Genomic DNA, 18,497 nt, shown 5'->3' with positions numbered 1-18,497 from the left:
TGAAGCTTTTGCTGATGCATCGTACACCACTCTCAGTTTAGTGGATTACGCTGACTCGCGTACGACTTCTTTGTGAGGTATGTAGAATTCATTACCTTTTGCTACGTTAGTTGCTGGTTCAACTATGCCATTGTGCTTTTGGTCTTGGATTACTGCGTTGTAATCTTCAGTTAATTTCTTTCGCGGTAATCGTCGCTCTAAAGATTCCAACCTTCTGATGCTTCCTGTTTTGTTCGATGGGAGAGGTGGATGATTTCCGCGCCATGGAAGTCCGGTCTCGTACCAGCCCTCCGGTGATCGCGTTAATTGCTCTTTGAATTCGTTATACACCATCGATTGGTCGTGTTCAACAGTGTCTGCTAGGCCCAGCACATCCACCTGCAGAGATCTTCATAATCCTTCTGCAAAATTTGGGTAAGCAACATCTTTTTACTGTTTGTTTCCACACCAGGGCTCATGGCAAACCATCCGAGTTCTGTTTTTTCTGCAATTGGTTGCCCCTCAGTTCCCACTAGTGGATTCGTGCGAGTTTTTATCCGTGCATATTCCCCCCTTCCCAAAACGATATGGATAGGTAATTGAGCTTTCTTATCATTATCAACAAATTTTGCATTCTTCAGGTGTTCAAACTCTCTTTGTAAGTTTTCATAGTGTGGATTGTCCACTGTGAGTAACTCTTCTTTCTCTACCTTGATCAACTGCACCTTCGTTGAATAATCACTGTCTATTGCTTCAACTTCCCCTTCATAGATTTCCAGTCTTGTTCTTTTTGATGTCAAAAGCATGTCAACTTTAGTGGTTTGTGTCTCAATTGGTTTCACCCTCAGCATAGATGCGAGTTTACCAGAATATATGAGCTTCCAGCCCCTGAGTCGATGAATGCACGACATGTAATTCCATTTATCTTGACAACAAGAATGGGGAAAATTCCTTCACCAGTAGATCCATATGTACTCAACACAGTCTGACCTGTGTTTAGTGTTTCTTTTCGATTCGCGACATCACATATGCTCGTATGGTGTCGTCTCTGGCAATTTCTGCATGATGACTTGCTGGGGCAAGCGTTAGCATGATGCTGTCCTGCTGTGCAGTTGAAACAAAGTTTCTTTTTGACTAAAATTGCTGTTCTCTCCTTGACAGTACTGATTACTTTACATTCCCCCGACTTGTGATTTCCCTCACAGTAGACGCACACCTCTTTTCATTAGTATGAAAGACTTTCTCTGACCTTCTAGATTTCCATCCAGGTGTTTCTGACTCTTTCTCACAGGCTGGATTTCGCCTGGTCCACTGTCTGACTGCTTCAGTAAGCTTGGAAAAGTCCCAACTTTCATATTCTGGATCATTTCTTACAAGGTCCCCACGTATGGCTGGGAGTTTGTCTAGAGTCATGGAAACATTTCTTTAGACATCTTTCAGTTTACCCAGCGTTTCCAAAGCTTGGACACTGTGATTTAACTTCTCACTAAATTCTGCAATCTTTCTCGGGCTTGCTCCGGAGATATGAGGCAAGTCCATGATTTCTTTTATGTAAGCTTTTATAATTTCCGAATTCTTCCCATACTGATCTTTTAAAATTGACTTCGCTCTATTGTATCCTTCGGTGGTAAACGGTAATGATTCTACTCGTCGCTTAACTTTGGGCCCAAGGAAACCACACAGATATGTGAATTTGTTGACGGAAGCTATATTTGACTTGTCCATCGTCTCCGTAAATTGCCCCCAAAATCTGTGCCAATACATGTATTCCCCCTCAAATTTCGTAATATTTATTTTTGGTAATCTCACCGACATACCTTCATCACTTATTTTTGAGTCCCCGGACTTTGAATTTTGAATTTTCGCATTTACTTGAGCCTTTGTTTCTTGAAGCTTTACTTCAAATTTAAGTTGCTCCTCGCGAGCGTGATGTTCCTCTTCTAATTTCCTATTGTTCAGCCAGCGTTGTAGCTTGTTTATTTCGTCTTCGGCTTCACTTATTTTTGTTTTGATTTTTGCATTCCAATCGCTGATTTCTTCAAGATCGTCTTCTCTTTCGATTTTCGCTGCTTCTACAGCTCTTTTAAAATTGTCAGCTTCCTTTTATAGTTGTTTTGAGTGCGTTCAGTTGTCGTTCGATAGTTTCTCCCTTTCCCGAATCTAATATTTTAGCTGTTCTTTGTGCAGAAAACTTCAGTTGAGTTAATTTTATATTGAGTTTTGCTTCGTCGTTTGCCATGTTTGTATGGGACGCGTAATATCTCGTACGAAATTTTCACAATATATCACAATCACAATCCTTCGTCGGTAGTTGCCACGTATTCCGAAAATTGACCTCCGTCCCAATGTCTTCAGAACACGAAGAATATCACAATAACAACTTTCCGTTTCTTAAACAATTTTTATTCTTACTCCCTAAAAGTATCTCGCTTCTCTCGCCATTCTCACTATTTTTCGCTTCCGTTCTCTGCTCTCTCTACTTCCGTTCCACCCACGTTTTCTGTATTGTTCCTTATCGTTCCCGACGTACCCGAATGTACAATTGAAACCCAACACAACTTTAACATTGTAGTATAGTTATTATGTAAATTATTAGTATTTCGTACGTCATATTACGTATATTATAATTAAGTAAAGATCTGTATAAAAGTATTATGACGAAGTAATTAAAGGGGGGCGGAATCTTACAATATTACATCTGGCGACAAAGATTATGAAGGGACGAAGAAATATGATATGATCCTGAGAAAGATACTATATTTCGAACATGACAGCTTTGCCTAGCTTCCCGACGTTCAACTTAGAAGAACCACACCTTAGAAAAGCTTGGGGAAAATACGTGTCAAGATTGGAGAATTTGCTGTTGGCAATGAACATCACAAACGCCGCAAAAAAGAAGGCGATGCTCCTGCACTATGTTGGTGAAGAAGTTAATGAGATATTCGAAACTTTAGAAATTAACGAGCCAGATAGAGAAGAAGATGTATTTAGAAAAGTGGAGAAAGCGTTACGAAATTACTTCCCTCCACAGAAGAATATAGAATTCGAAGTTTATAAGTTTCGTCAAGCGAAACAACTCCCAGGAGAAAACATATCCGCGTACTATACGAGATTGAAACAACTGGCAAATCCTGCGAATTTCATGAAGAAAGCAGAGAGATAAAAACTCAGATCATACAAAATGGTTCGTCTTCAAAATTGCGGAGAAAAGCGTTAGCAGACTCTGAAATAACGATGGAGAAATTAATACAAATGGGAAAAGCAATGGAGATGTCAAAAACATAGGCAGAACACTGTAAATTTTAAGGTGTTAATTTAACACTAAAAAGTCGTGTTAAATTAAAAGGTACAGAATAACACCATTTCGGGTGTTATTTTCTTACTGGTGTTAAATTAACACCGAGTTTGGTGCTAAAATAGCGCCTATTCTTGGTGTTATTATAGCACTTGTTAAAGTGCTAATTTAGCCCTTAACGTCCGGTGTCAAAATGACACTTAAATTCGGTGTTATTTTGTAATCCTTATTGTTTTATGTAAGGCCAGTTAAACACGCGACACAAAAATGCTGAGCAATAAATATATTTAAAAAAAATGAAATGATTTATATGCATGTATTCACACATATAAATATATACAAAAACATAAAACATACTATGAACAAGTCAATATATGAAACAAGTAAAGTTAAATGTATATATATATATATAAAACAGCTTAGAAATATCTTTGTTTCTGGCTGCTTTTGTGTAGTTTGAGACGCACAAACAGATCTTGTTGTTGAATTTGTCTTCTTTCTACGCATGTTTTTGAATCGATTAATGATTGCTTTCAACCATGACCCCTGTAACGAAGAAAGTTCATGCTGCACATTATAAGAGATAGCGAGCAAAGCTATAGGATTTCTTCTAAAGATTATCTTATGCATTAAATAATATGAATATGACTTACTGTACCAGCTCCAAGTGAATCGACAAGAAAAGTATATTTTTCTACAATCATGGACGCCACTCTTTGTTTTTCTTCTCTGGATGGAAACATTGTATGAGCTTTAATAGAAGAACAAATGTCCCCAGTAAACTCATCCCTAAGGTTTCCATTAAGTTTTCCTGCTTGCAGTGCTTCATTCACTCTTGGAGAAAACTGTAAAATACAAAAGATAAATTTTAACATTAGAATGTGACCTATTATGAGGTATATTATTTAACATTCAGAAATAGGAAGTTTAAAACCTTTTATCCAGTTCTTGTTTGGTTTCCTTTCTTCCTCAACTACAAAGCTTGGTGAAGGTTGATTACTCTTTTCAGATGCTATGGTATGTCGAGGTGTACTGGATGTTGTAGGTGACGGTGTGCCTGTTGACAAATGAGCTTCTTCAATTGACGCTGAAGAATTGCTGACATTGTCATTTATGGCACAGGAATGACTAGTGGATAAAGCGATCTTCTGGGTGGATGGTTCAATGGTGGATGGAACATTTCTTACTGGCAGAAACTTGTCCAAGTTGTTAATCGTTGCCAATGCATTTTTGATTCGTATAACTTGCCCTCCTTTTATGCCACATGCCTTCAACAGCTCATCAGATGTATTGTTTAAAATACCAGCTGAATCGAACTATTCAAGTACAAAAAATTAAAATTAAATTAAAAAGATATATATATATGTTAATGACTGAGCGAGAGGTTCGTACAGGAGGATACTGGTCAAGTTATTTTTTCGCTTGTACGGACCGAGACTTTGGGGAGGTCCATTCAAGCGAAAAAAGAACAGCCATTTGATGTTTGGATTGGGCTTTGACCAATCTGAACGCGGTTGAAATAAATGTAAAAATGTTTTCCAGAGGTCTCAAACGGCCCGAGGCCAAAGGCCGTTTTTGATTTCAAGAGGAACTATTTTTCTATTCGGACCGAAATATAAACGGTAAATAACGTATTTATTTTTTGTCAAGCGGTTATGGCCGTTGTGCCATAATGTAATCTTGAATTTCATGCGTAAAACTTTCGTCCCTTTCATCCATGCTTACGTTTTCTGCTATATTTTTGCTAACATTTTCCACGATATTTCCAAGCTCGTCGGCATAGTAAAACTCGCTTTCCGAGTGAGAACTATCATTCAAATCCATTGTTAAAAACGTTTTCCAAATAACTTTTTTAAATTACTAAAACAGCTTAATTTATTGGCTTTAACATTTGCCAGGATTCTGCGGACCAGAGTAAAAAAAAATGAAGTAATTTATTCGAACATCAACTTAGCATGCTGCAATAATAATGATTTGGTATTTTTACTTCATAGTCTAATGTAGTTTGGAACCACAGCAGTTGAATCTTCACCCATAACGCTTGACATCTTAGATTACTTGACGTCTTAGATTACATTTTTTATCTTTACACTTTATTTCCCTCAATAATTTTCCCCACTAAATTCAAGTATTGTTTTTTCGGTATGGAATAAATATTTACCAAGCAGTGTTAACAAAAGCAACAAGAAGTCGTCTAGTGACAACGTCAACACGCAAAAATTCACGCACTCATGCTAAAATTAATTTTATACACATACCTCTTCATCTTCAAGAATGGAAATTACACTGTCCTTTACCCCTGCCTTCTTAAGATTATCAAGCAACGTGGAATCCATCCGACCTTAAACGCATAAAAATTTGTTAAACACAAATACAAAAATTTCTACATGAAATATAAGCACGAGGAGAAGTATGTGTCACAAGAAATTTCATAAGAAAATACATTCAAAAAAGCTTTGTATTTACCTTTTTAAAAGAAGGGAGATCGTCGAAACCAAATAACTTAAATCCAATGGCTCTCTAAGCCTGGTAATATTGACTTTTACGTTTAGTTCACAATAAAATATAATTTGACAACGCTGCACAAACAGATGAAATCACGATGAAAATCATGAAATGAAATATGAGACAGTGTGACAGTGACAGTAGGCTATAAGCATCTTACCGCGTTTTCGCATATAGTCGCTAATATTACATTTCACACCATATATGGTAACAGAGTTAAGCCGGCACTCTCTTCAGAAGTGAATTGTATTCTTGAAGTGAATTATGTCATGGAGCGTCTATGTCGGTGTAATATTTGCCTAGAATTCGTTTCAGATTCTCTTCAATTACTAATAACACATATTGGCCGTGTTCATCGTGATGAACCAAATTTTCATGTTGTTTGTGGCATCGATGGTTGTGCCAGGACGTTTAAGAAATTTTTATCATTGAGAAATCACCTTATTCGAAAACATAACATCGTGCGCAATACGAGGAACAGCGCAGAACGAAAACAGCTGCAGTTTGATATAAGTATAAAAATAAGTTAAAAAAACCATCTGAAATAAGTGTTATTTTTACACCCATCATTTTACAAGGAGAGTGGTGCAGAAATACCGCCCTTTATAAATTATTGTAACTCTTGCTAATGGCGTTAATTTAACACCAACCACTTAACACCAAGAAACAGTGTTACTTTAGCACCTTTGTGGCAGAACAAGGTGCTATTTCAGCACTATTAATTGGGTGTTAAAGTGCTGAGGTGTAAATTTAACACGCTACAATATGTTTCAGGTCATATGTTGTTAAATCAACACCAATATTGGTGTTATAATAACACCTTTTATTTAACACCACGGGTGGGTGTCAGTTTAGCACTAGAGAAAGTGCTAGCTCAACACCTCAAAAATAACAGTGAAGGCATCGAAAGCACGAATCGAATTTGGCATAAAAGAAAGCAGTTGAAGACGCCCACGGATAAAACCTCAAATGCTTCCGAATATTCATCGAAGATCAAGTGCAAATTTTGTGCTCGTGAACATCGTCCAGGGAAAACAAATTGCCCGGCATATGGAAAGAAATGTCGTCAGTTTTTAAAGTGGAACCATTTTCAAGTTTGTTGCTATGAGAATCGAAGAGGTAAAGAGCGGATACAAGACAATCATCAAGGTTCTCGCGCTGAATCAACAAAGCGAAACGGACAGATAAAACGTAATCAAGAAAGACCTCGTCAAGTGAATACGGTGCAAGAAATAACGTCCGAATCAAGTATAGAAGATGAATATGTATTTTCAACGTTGACGGTGCAACAAAAGCTGCCGAAATTTAAAGTGAAGATAAATGGTACTCCTGTGTCAGTCATGGCAGATACCGGTTCCAGCGTAAATCTCTTGGATGAAGTGAATTTTAAGAAATTGAAGAAAATGCCAATATTGCAGGAAGCAAATGAGAAAATCTTTCTTTATGGGTCGAAAAAACAACTATCAATTAAAGGAAAATGTCATTGTGTGGTCGAAACGATAAACTATATGGGTAGGAGACATTTTTTGTTGTTAATGGGGATACGGGTTGCTTGATAAGCTGGAAAAGTTCTCAAAAATTGGGTCTGGTACAAATAGTTGCATCCATAGAAGGCATTACAAAGTCTACACAGGAACCCGTTAAAGAAAAGGCACAAGAAAAAGTGAGAGAAGACACCAAAGTGGAAGAGCTAATTAACAAATATCAAGAAGTCTTTCAAGGACTGGGAAAATTGAAAGGGTTTCAAGTTCATCTACACGTAGATAAGGACGTACAACCTGTCGCACAACCTCATCGTCGGGTGCCGTTTCATGTGAGAAAAGACTTGGAGAAACAGTTAAAACGAGACGAAGAACGCGGAGTCATATAGAAAACGGTGGACCAACACCTTGGGTTTCACCAGTCGTGGTCGTACCAAAACAAAAAGGGGAGGTCCGAGTTTGTATAGATATGCGACAAGTAAACAAAGCAATAAAGAGAGAACGACACTTGACTCCGACGATTGGTGAAATTATAAGTGATCTAAATGGTTCTGCAAATTGGACTTAAATCAAGGCTATAACCAGTTAGAGCTCGATGCAGAATCAAGATATTTGACAACCTTCTCAACACAAATTGGTCTACGGAGATTTCGACGTTTGAATTTTGGAATAAACTTTGCTGCAGAGATATTCCAAAATGCCATCAGAGAAACGTTAAGTGGACTGAGAGGAGTGATTAATATCAGTGATGACATTATGGTGTTTGGCGTAGACGAGAAAGATCACGATGCAAATTTGAACGCAGTATTACAACGAATTAAAGATCAAGGACTAACTCTTAAGAAGGATAAATGTCTGTTTAAGAAAAGAAGTTTAATATTCCAAGGGTATGTGTTCTCAGAGAATGGTATTTTACCGGATCCCAATAAAGTGAGAGCAATTAAGGAGTGCACAAATCCTAAAGATGTAGGAGAAGTACGAGGCTTGTTAGGCATGACCAATTTTTGCTGTCGATTTATCCCACATTATGCCACAATTACGGAGCAGTTGCGTCGACTTATCAAGAAAGATGCCCCATTCGTATGGACAAGAGAACAAGAAGACACATTGAAAGCCCTACGGAAAGCATTAACAGACGGGCCAGAAAGTGCGTATTTCGATCCGAATAGTGATACGGAGATTTTCACAGATGCTAGTTTAGTTGGTATTTCAGCAGTCATGGCGCAGAGGAAAAGGGGAGAAGAAAAAAGGAAAATAATTGCGTACGCTAGGAAACCACTAACTACCACAGAGAAATAAATCTCGCCACCTATTCCCAAAATGTATTTCCTAAGTATTTTGTTGGGGTAACGTTGTCTTCTGATCTGACTGTAGAAATTGTTTTTATCTTCTGTATAAATATCTCAAACTTAAATCATCTGCCATGCCAGAAGCATCTACATGAATATATAGAACATCTGCACATTTTCCTTCCTGTCTCCTGTAAAATAATTCTTTATCATATTTTGTCTAGGTCAAACAGAGTTTGGTACGCTTATCTGTCACATGATTGTAATAATATCCTGAGGCTTTATTTAACTCATAATCACACATGTACGTTCTCGTAGCTTCTTTTGGTGGTTTGTTTAATATTCTTTATCCAATAGACTTCTGATGCTTTAAATATGGCAAATATCAATCAACAATTCACATTTATTACATTCAATCAATATCTTCGATTTAGACAAGCTATCTATTTAATAGCATAGGAAATACTTGAAGCTTCACCTGAAGCTTCACGAAGCTTTTCTTTATCAGTTGACATTTTGCATATTTACATAGCAAAATTTATCGATTTGATTAACATATTGATGAGGATGTTGCATTAGGTCGCAAAGTATCTTTCATACTATCTGTGTTGTCTTTTCTGTAGGTCTTTCTAAGATATTTTCAGGATCTCGTATAATTATAGGAGTATGATTTGGGGAACTGGAAAGATCTTTTATACTTAGGACATCTTTTATAAATATTTATTAAATTATTTAATTATAAAGTATTTAATATACCTACTATACACCTAATGTTTTGTGAGTTTAGAAGTTACATCTTATAGGTAAGCATATAACGAGATTAAATGATGAGACCATTGATTGTGCAATCATGTGAATGTAGGTTGACGTGTCTTTATAGGCTATTCATGGATATAGAGAATCGGAAAAGCAAAATTGGACTGAAGATTCCATGATGGTTTTCAAGAGAATGAAAGAAGTTGCATTTGATTCTGACCAAGTTCTCCTACCATATGTGCATATTCTCGATCTGGATTCTAAAGGGTACGAAAACAGCGAATGCATTTGGTAGATACCATAAACTTTTTTGTGCGCGGTTTGAACCAAGATGTGTGTAAAATATCTTGGTATACAGCAGTATCGATACATATTGTACAGCTGTACCGTTTGAGCATTTTTGTGTAACATTGTGGAGAAAAATATCGTTTGAAAAGCTCCGGCTGTAGACTAAATTTAAGTAAGTAAAGTGGGTAAGCAAAGTTGGAATCATATCCTTGTAGATTATTGCGTTGCTGGCTCAAAGATGAGTCTCAGGGGCATGCTTTACGCGCTTAGTGGTTGTACGTTCAAAGAGAAATTTTGGTGTGGAGAGTGTAGTCGATATGCATCATGTTGCATCTCCTGCGTTTATATCTTGTAATATTTTGTAAAATATTTTTATGATATTCTTTGAAATAGTCATTCACAGTTTTCATGATTAGAATTTTCAATGTTCCATCGATATTCCGGCTGTATGGTTAACATAAAATTTTCACACGAAAGCTACCTTTTGAATGTTTTTTTTCCGGCCAAACTGTCCCCAGAAGTGTCCACCTCGCGCTTCGCGTGATAGCGCCTCTGGTGTCCGCTAAACTGCAATCCAGCCGTTAACGTCGTTAAGGTCAGGATTTGCTCCCTTGGGATCGTATTGCTATTTTGTATAAGGGTAACTCGCTTACTTGGGTAACCCCAGCTTTTTAAATTTTTTTGTAAAGTTAAGTAAATTATGAATCCCGGTTGTATGCCTGTACAGTACGTACTAAATTATATATTCAAATATTGCCAACAACGAATGAAACACGAATACAACAGTTGCTTTTACACGTGATAAACCAGGAACAAGAAAATAAAGAGGAAACGGAACTGACATGACAAAACAACAGGATACTTCTCGTTTACTAATTTATTTCAATTTTAATGTTTCATTGAAACCGCGAATTGTAGTAACTCAATTGCAAATAGTGGTGATATAAAATATGTAATTGTCTTTGAAATGATAAGTTCTACTTTTTACTCAGTCCTACTGTACAATTTCATAGCCTCTAATACTATTATAATAAATATTCTACATTATAGAATACCATTTTAGAGTTCTTCTTGGGGAGTGCTGGAGAGTTTAGGGAGGCGCAAATCCCCTTACATGCCTAAATAATCCGCCTCTGTGTAACCCTTCTGCTAGGCTTTCCTTACCTCAATGTAAACAGGCCTTTAGTTGTACAACCGGAGTCGAGACAGGGTTAGGGTTAAGGTATATCAATATCTAGTATTTTTAGGAGACTGAATTCCCATTAGTTAATTCATATTTTCTTGTGCGTCATCTTTACAGTAGCAATAAGCGTTAAAAGAAAAACTACTGTAAAATTTTCCGGTACTTATTACTTGCGCTCGGCGTATTTCGGCAGTGCTGATTGGTGCTTGCTAAACTACAGTAGCCCCCTGGTCCTTACCAAAGTAATTGAACAATTGATTAATGTTTCATAACTTTGTTGATTTTATTAGATTTATCAAGCCACACATTGACAGCGTCAAGGTAAAGCTATGTTGACCAAATGAATTCCCATGACCCGTCGAATGTATACTTTGAAATCGAGAAATAGTTGCTGGTTGTATTCGAGCTATCTTTGCCCAATTTTATTTGCAGTTGTAGCTACATAAGGAAGGTCTTTTTTCTTTTGAAGATACGCAAAAAGTTTCCAAAGTAGTTGGCTTGTTCAAACGAATTCTTCGGTTGCAATAAACCACATAGCTCATAATAGTAGCTCATAATATCATATTGAGAATATACATTCAAACCTGTTTTAAGCGATCTTATATAAGCGGACATCCTATATGAAAAGAAGAGGACACTTCGTAATGTCCCAAATGTAATCCCATATTACTAATTTGAAATAATAAAATCTCCTTCTAGCGGTACCTCCATTTAGCGTACACTAGTACGTTCCCCGATGGTGTCTGCTTAATACAAGTTTGACTGTATTCTTTTGTTTCTGGCCATTAACATTGCTGGCTCAAACTCAAGAACACACGGACTGATCGCGTTAATGTTGACTGACGTTTTAGCATCCTTAGTGGTTGTAAAAATTAGAGTTAAGGATGCTAGGAAGGAAAGTTAATGATCTCGAGACGTCTATCAATACCAGCACCAACAGTTCTTCGCATGATTGCACTCACCTGAGCGATGCACATTTCTCGTATTTTGATTGATTTTAGCTTATAAAAATGCCTTATTTAGTGCAATAATTATTTGTATTAAGCTTTGTTAACTTCATCTTGATCATGTTAAACACATTACTAAGTAACATTGCAATTCCTTCAACAATAACAAGAGTTGATAAAATTTTAATTCACAAAGTAGTTTTAATACATATACGTCGTTTTCTTTGTCATTCTATGAAGGGCCCATTTATATTTTTATTTTTAGTTTTGTGGTTCAACTATTGCCGGTCTGAGCCTTCTGTCGCCTTCAATAATGCGGTTTTGTCATGAGGACGCGAAACATATCAACGTTGATGCTTTGTTGCCTCGAAGATCACTTTATATCTGTAGGTGTGTATAATTTGTAATCTGAAGTCTTAACAGAATACATCCACAAAGGAGATAAAACTAGAACGGTAACTTGTGAAGGTGCGTGAGTTCAATATATGTAGTTGTATTTCAAAATAGCAAATACCATGGTGAATGGTGATAATAACAATGAACAGTTCTTAAAAGAAGTGTTGTAACCAGAACACTAACCCAACAATTCAAAGGAACCGTTTTTTACAGCTAGAAAGAGACACTATGCATTTCGGCAGACTACTCGTCAGGTGTCAACGTCTGCTAAATGAGAACCTCCAAACCATGCTATATTTATAACGTTACAAAAGGTCAATGTCATCCCTATTTTGAGAGATGACACTTAAAACAGAGACAGATTAAACACGTAATCCTTTTGTCGGCAAAGGACAGGATTAGTCAATTTAATTAATACCGACTCAATGACGCGTAGCTGGAATAACGAGCGACATTTTTTAATAATTCTAAAGTTTTCATCAGAATAAGCATTGGCACAGCGAGTGTTGCTCAAAAGATGTTTTCCAATCGATGAATCACATAGAATCGGATTTTCACTTTTACACCCACGTTTTGGTAGTTTTTCGTAAAGGAACAGTTTTATTCCTTATAGCAGCTGGTACATGCTGTTTTATTCTTTCACTCAACCTTCGACAAGTCCTACCAACATAGCGAGCATCACACTCACATTTAAACTCGTAGACTACATTGCTTGATATTTGAGCAGGGAGAGACTCTTTGGGAGTGGGTGGAAGAATAGTTCTTTTTGAGAATATAAAGACCACATTGCATGCAAAAAACAAACTCTCGGTGATATTTTTAGTTTCCTTCTCGATGTCATTAGAGGCCTTACCCATCCAGGGAAGTTTAAAGAACACTTGGCCGGTCCGGGCAATTGTCGGAACACTTGGCCGGTCCGAAAAGTTTATTCCGTTCATTGTTAGTGGATAAGAAAAGTTTGTCTAAAGTGTTGTTAAGGGTTTTCTATCAAAGTATGATTACATACGGTATTGTGCGTATTTAGGAGATATTATAGATTCAAAATATGGACTGTTGAACGGGCAGATAACGAAGAGAAATTGAAGCGGCTAACAAGCAAAAGATACGGTCACATTGATGCTGCTGCATCACATGTAACAAATCTTTCGTCGTATCAACTCTCTGCAGTCGAATTAGATGTACTATCTAGAGGTCCTAAGTTTGGAATTCCCCCCAGTAAGTTAAATAAAGAGGATATATTTTCTAAGTTTGAAATGTTTTGGTCGCAGTTGGGAAAGTTTCAGCCAAATGATAGCGAAGCAGTGCCGGGCTTTAAGAGTAAACTATCAAGTCTTGCACACGCTTATTCTGAATGCAAGGTTGATTCTAAAGAATTTTTGTCTTACAAAAGAGCACATGATCACACTGTCTAATTTGAAAAAGAATAAGAACATTGTTATATGTAAACCAGATAAAGGCTCTGGTGTAGTAATTCTAGACAGAGAAGATTACAACACCAAAATGCTAAATATTTTGAAAGGCAACAACAAGTTCTGCGCGCTTGGAAAATTGCCAGAGTGCGATAAATATAGCATGGTTTGGAGGTTCTCATTTAGCAGACGTTGACACCTGACGAGTAGTCTGCCGAAATGCATAGTGTCATTTTCTAGCTGTAAATAACGGTTCCTTTGAATTGTTGGGTTAGTGTTATGGTTAAAACAGTTCTTTTAAGAACTGTTACATTGTTATTATCACCATTCACCATGGTATTTGCTATTTTGAAATCCATCTTTAAGTTTGTCACCACGACAAAGTCTCTGTTTCATTAGATGTAGTTGTACATTCAGCTCTGTTTGACTGAATTCTTTTGATAGTACTATCGCTTTTAGAAGAAATCGTTTGGGTAGAGCTTAATATACGAATTCCTTCCCATTAAGCGTTCTAGCTTTTTATTTGGAGCTGGGGCGCTATTCATATGTTCATGTTCCACAGCATGAAGTTCCTTTGAAATCATTTATTTTCTGCGGATTATAACTTGTATAAATGAATATTGCCTCCCGCAAACGTCGATTCTAGCTATGCCACTGCATGGCAACCATTGCAGAACTAAATTTCTTTACTTGTAAGTCTCGTGTCACGCAAGGTTTCTGACTTACAAAATGTCCTCATTTTCACGTATGTTTTAGAGTGTAACTTTACAAACTAAATTTGATTAAAATCAATTGGAAAAGCTTACGCAGTATTTTTACTTTGAACCTTTCTGCCCATTTCTATTCTTGCAAACATGTCCCGATATTATTGGTTATTTAAGATTTTGTGTCTCGACGCACGGATCACTTTTATAATAAGAAGTATTCTTACGTTCACAGGAAACTTATTCGTTATGAATATACCCATGAGATATTACCTCCCGAGCAGTCAATATGGGATGGAAGTTTGATCGAGCGGTCACGAAGGATTTCGTTGATTTTGCGCTGTGAACCGCAGACGACTATCTGATATTCATTGGAATAAGCAAAGGTATATGACACATTGAACAAGGTATTATGATAAACCAAATATTCTCGTCGACCAGTGAAGTGCAACCGAAAGTTTTTTAAGACATTTGAGGTCGGGTTTTAATGTGCCATTTTGAGGCTATAAAGCTATTTAGCTTTATGGTTAAATCATAGTGTCAAAGTTTTAATATATAATTAGTAGTAACATAATTTATCCACTGAAAGAGGAATGTATCGTTTTATGTTATATAACATTGCACTTACTTGAAATGTTTCTGTTATTGACGACGTAAATAAAAACAGAATTTCATGTTATTTTACGAACACGAATAGACAACACGAGTTATATGAAAGTGAAAGATATAATTTTTACAAATTGCACGGTTATTGTTCACTTAAAAACTGATTTGTAAAAAATTAGGTGAAATTCGGACCTGGGTTGAATTATTTATTGTGTTTGATGAAGCTACGAATGTTGACTCCAGTGAACCATTTTATCCTCGATAGAGATTTAACAACTAGGAAATTAATGAAACAGAGACTTTGTCGTGGTGACAAACTTAAAGATGGATTTCAAAATAGCAAATACCATGGTGAATGGTGATAATAACAATGTAATAGTTCTTAAAAGAACTGTTTTAACCAGGACACTAATCCAACAAGTCAAAGGAACCGTTATTTACAGCTGTGATGAAAACTTTAGAATTATTAAAAAATGTAGCTCGTTATTCCAGCTACGCGTCATGGAGTCGGTATTAATTAAATTGACTAAGGCTATGTTTACACGAGACCGGATAAGTTTTCGTCCGCTCAAAAATTCGCGCCGTTAGGCCTTCCGTTTACACTACAACACGCATCCGTACTAATTTTTTAACATGTATCCGAAAGAATATTCGTGCTGCTGTAAAAGCGGGCAAATAAAAACTTGTGCGGATGAATATTTTGGCTGTACTGTGTAAACGCAATCCAGTTGTTTTTTCGATCGGATTCGATCCATACCCCTCACTATGTCTCTGATTTTTTCGGTAATATAGATGTATACAAAACAGTAGTAGCAATACATATATACACGAATCATGGACGAATGGAAGAAAAAACTTCCTTTAGTTTTATTCACGTCGGCTTTATTAAGCTCCGTTGCAACTTTGGAAATTATTCCGGCTGTTGTAATGTCATTAGAAAGAGAGCGTGAACGAAGGCAACGGTTGACAACTATGACAGCCATTTTGGGCATGCAAACAAAAAAATTCAGCTTGCTTTTACACTCCATTAAAAGAGGGAAGCGAAAAGGAAGAAGGCGAAGGTTCTGGGTGAGACCAAGAAGGAGCTCCGAATGGTGGACGAATTTCATGAATGGTTTTGTTGTTGAGGAAGAATGGCGAGAAAATTTTCGAATGTCGAAAATGGCTTTTACCAAATTATGCAATTTACTTCAGCCGTTTCTCGAGAAAAAAGTTACTAATATGCGCGTACCTATATCGGTTGAAAAGCAACTGGCAATAACACTCTATTACTTGTCGGACGAGGGTAGATATCGTAAAGTGGCAAATGCCTTTGGTGTATCGAGATCATCAGTCTCACTAATCGTTCGACGAGTATGCCATGTTTTAACAAAAAGTCTGTGATCCAAATACATAAAACTACCGCAAAATAAGGAAGAGACGCAAACTCTTGTCTCAAAATTCTTTGTTAAACATGGGTTTCCACAGTGCATGGGTGCAATAGATGGTACGCATATTTTCATTAAACGCCCCAGTACCTCACCAACAGATTACCTTAACAGAAAGAACAGGTATTCTCTTAATGTTCAAGCTGTTTGTGACTTTAAATATCGTTTCATGTATTTGGTCATTAAATGGCCGGGTAGAGTACATGATGCACGGATATTTTCTAATTCCAACATTAACCGTAAGTTTCGTGAAAATGAGAGTTTTAAATGTCAAAAACAAATTGTTGATGATGAGATGCCAGTCCCTGTGTGTATACTGGGTGACCCCGCTTATCCTCTCCTTCCATTTCTTATGAAAGAGTTCCCAGGTGGTGGCAACAGTTTGCAACAACAATATTTTGGGTGGCGCCTTTCTTCAGCGAGAATGGTCATAGAATGTGCATTTGGAAGACTGAAAGGCAGGTTTGGAATATTAAAGCGTGAAATGGATATCAACACTGAAGATCTACCATATGTCATTTATGCATGCTTTGTTCTCCACAACTATTGTGAAGAAGAAAAGCAGGTTGTTGCTGAAGAAGAAATAAGCAAAGCAATGGAATGTAAAAAACAATTCCAACCACCCATTCTGGGAAACAGATACACCCTTGGTAATAATGATGAACAAAGTGGGAAAATAATTAGAGACATTTTTGTAAAATTTTTTGATTGATAAAACCTATAACAATCACTTAAAATTTTCTAGTTAAAGTTATCGGATGATAATATGAATATTTTTAATTGTGTATTAGCTGAAAAAGGACATGTGTTTTAGCTCAATAAGAATAATCCAATTTCAGTGTTACAAACACAAAACATGAAGTCTAGAAATAATTTTCCAATAAAAAAAACAGCTTAAGTATAGAAAAATACAAATTTTGGGCTATTAAAAGCCAAAAAGTAAAGCATGGCTATTAAAAGTTTGGATAAGATGGGAAAGATTGCGAATATCCATTTTGATGGTTTCTGTAGCCATGTTGGTCAGTTGGCAGCATTGGCTGTTGAAAGAACACTTGCAAGGAACTAAATCCATTGTTAATAGCTGATGTGAGATTTCCAATGCTTTCTTTTAAGCACTGCATGTCATTCTCATGTTTTCTATTGGCTTCCTCCATCATATCAACAACTCTTTTCTTGAGAACAACTTCTTCCTTTGAATTGCTAATTAATTGAAGCATGTGCTTATCTAAAGCTCGCTTCTTAGTCAGCTTTGAATCTTTCTTTTCGTTCAGATTTCTAATTAAATTACGTCTGAATTGACCCATATCTTTGACCTTGTGAGACAAATCTTGTTTATCTGAAGCATTTCTCTCAATTTAACTCTCCAAATCAACTTCATTCCTTTCGTATAAATCAATGGAATCATCGCATTGACTACTTGAAGATGTTGGTGAGATACTCCTAACATTTGGAGTTGAGATTCCAACATTGCCACCATCCAGGTCAACGGTTTCAATTCCCTCTGGCATACTTTCAACTGCTGGAGATCCTGCCCAAATTTCAAAGCATTCGTCATACAGACCCAGCACAACTCTTCCACCACCACTTTTACGACCACTGTCCACAGCCTTACGAAAATTAGCTTTGATACGCTTTATCTTTTGCGATATCTTTTCTTTGGTAAAAACAGCTAAATTGTTGCAGTTCGGATAGTGTTCCATGCTTGTTTCATTTTTTGGGTAGGCTGCGCAAAAACGCTGCAGTATTTCTTCGTACTTGTTCTTGATTGTTTCCCAGTCGAAACCAGCATTACATTTATCAGATTTATAATCGATAACTACGCGCATCAAAAGAGCAGTCTCTTCGTCACTCCAAACAAAATTATGATTTCGGGACGCCATGTTTTAAGTGAAATGTATTACACATGCGCGGCTGTGTGCACAAGCTATCATACAGTGTTCTCACTTCTCATAAACGACCCACGAACAATGCCCACGAATCCTTTCTTATCCATTAATAAGTGCTACAAAGCTAAATAGTGTGTAAACCGAAAGCGTAAACGCTCGAGTTTTAAACGACTTGTGTAAACACCTTCGCCCGTGCAAGTTTTTGAGCGGACGAAAACTTATCCGGTCTCGTGTAAACGTAGCCTAATCCTGTCCTTTGCCGACAAAAGGATTACGTGTTTAATCTGTCTCTGTTTTAAGTGTCATCTCTAAAAATAGGGATGACATTGACCTTTTGTAACGTTAT

General features: G+C 36.8%; 2 protein-coding genes and 1 long non-coding RNA gene across 6 annotated transcripts in view; 2 read left to right on the top strand and 1 right to left on the bottom strand.

Annotated features, from left to right (window-relative positions):
* LOC124456021 (alpha-ketoglutarate-dependent dioxygenase alkB homolog 7, mitochondrial-like) overlaps positions 1-18,497 on the top strand; it is a 27,308-nt gene that overhangs the window by 7,143 nt on the left and 1,668 nt on the right. For 2 of the 4 annotated variants that reach the window (XM_047006567.1, XM_047006566.1), the window contains exons 2-5: positions 9,430-9,572; positions 11,067-11,097; positions 11,989-12,113; positions 14,468-14,618. In XM_047006567.1, the coding sequence (XP_046862523.1) occupies positions 9,430-9,572; positions 11,067-11,097; positions 11,989-12,113; positions 14,468-14,597 (429 nt within the window). In that variant the 3' untranslated portion in view covers positions 14,598-14,618. Of the gene's footprint in view, positions 1-9,429; positions 9,573-11,066; positions 11,098-11,988; positions 12,192-14,467; positions 14,912-18,497 lie in introns of those variants that run through there. The other 2 variants (XR_006952072.1, XM_047006565.1) reach the window with 2 other exon arrangements.
* LOC124456022 lies at positions 3,931-5,615 on the bottom strand. Its single transcript, XR_006952073.1, has 3 exons — positions 5,533-5,615; positions 4,209-4,590; positions 3,931-4,119 (listed from the first exon to the last, which is right to left on the bottom strand). It is a non-coding gene; the product is annotated as an uncharacterized LOC124456022 (long non-coding RNA).
* Positions 15,673-16,977, top strand: LOC124456078 (protein ALP1-like). The gene is made up of 2 exons (XM_047006613.1): positions 15,673-16,191; positions 16,306-16,977. The coding sequence occupies exons 1-2, from the start codon at positions 15,673-15,675 to the stop codon at positions 16,975-16,977; spliced, it is 1,191 nt and encodes a 396-aa protein (XP_046862569.1).

The sequence above is a fragment of the Xenia sp. Carnegie-2017 genome, unplaced genomic scaffold (assembly GCF_021976095.1).
Source record: "Xenia sp. Carnegie-2017 unplaced genomic scaffold, XeniaSp_v1 HiC_scaffold_41, whole genome shotgun sequence".
Lineage (NCBI taxonomy): Eukaryota > Metazoa > Cnidaria > Anthozoa > Malacalcyonacea > Xeniidae > Xenia > Xenia sp. Carnegie-2017.
This window is presented reverse-complemented; position numbering and strand designations above follow the sequence as displayed.

Excerpts from the sequence above, each read along its gene's own strand:
- LOC124456078 (XM_047006613.1), top strand. The coding sequence starts at position 15,673 with ATGGACGAATGGAAGAAAAAACTTCCTTTAGTTTTATTCACGTCGGCT. Across the intron at positions 16,192-16,305 it reads TCTCACTAATCGTTCGACGA|TGCATGGGTGCAATAGATGG; the intron begins GTATGCCATGTT and ends GGGTTTCCACAG.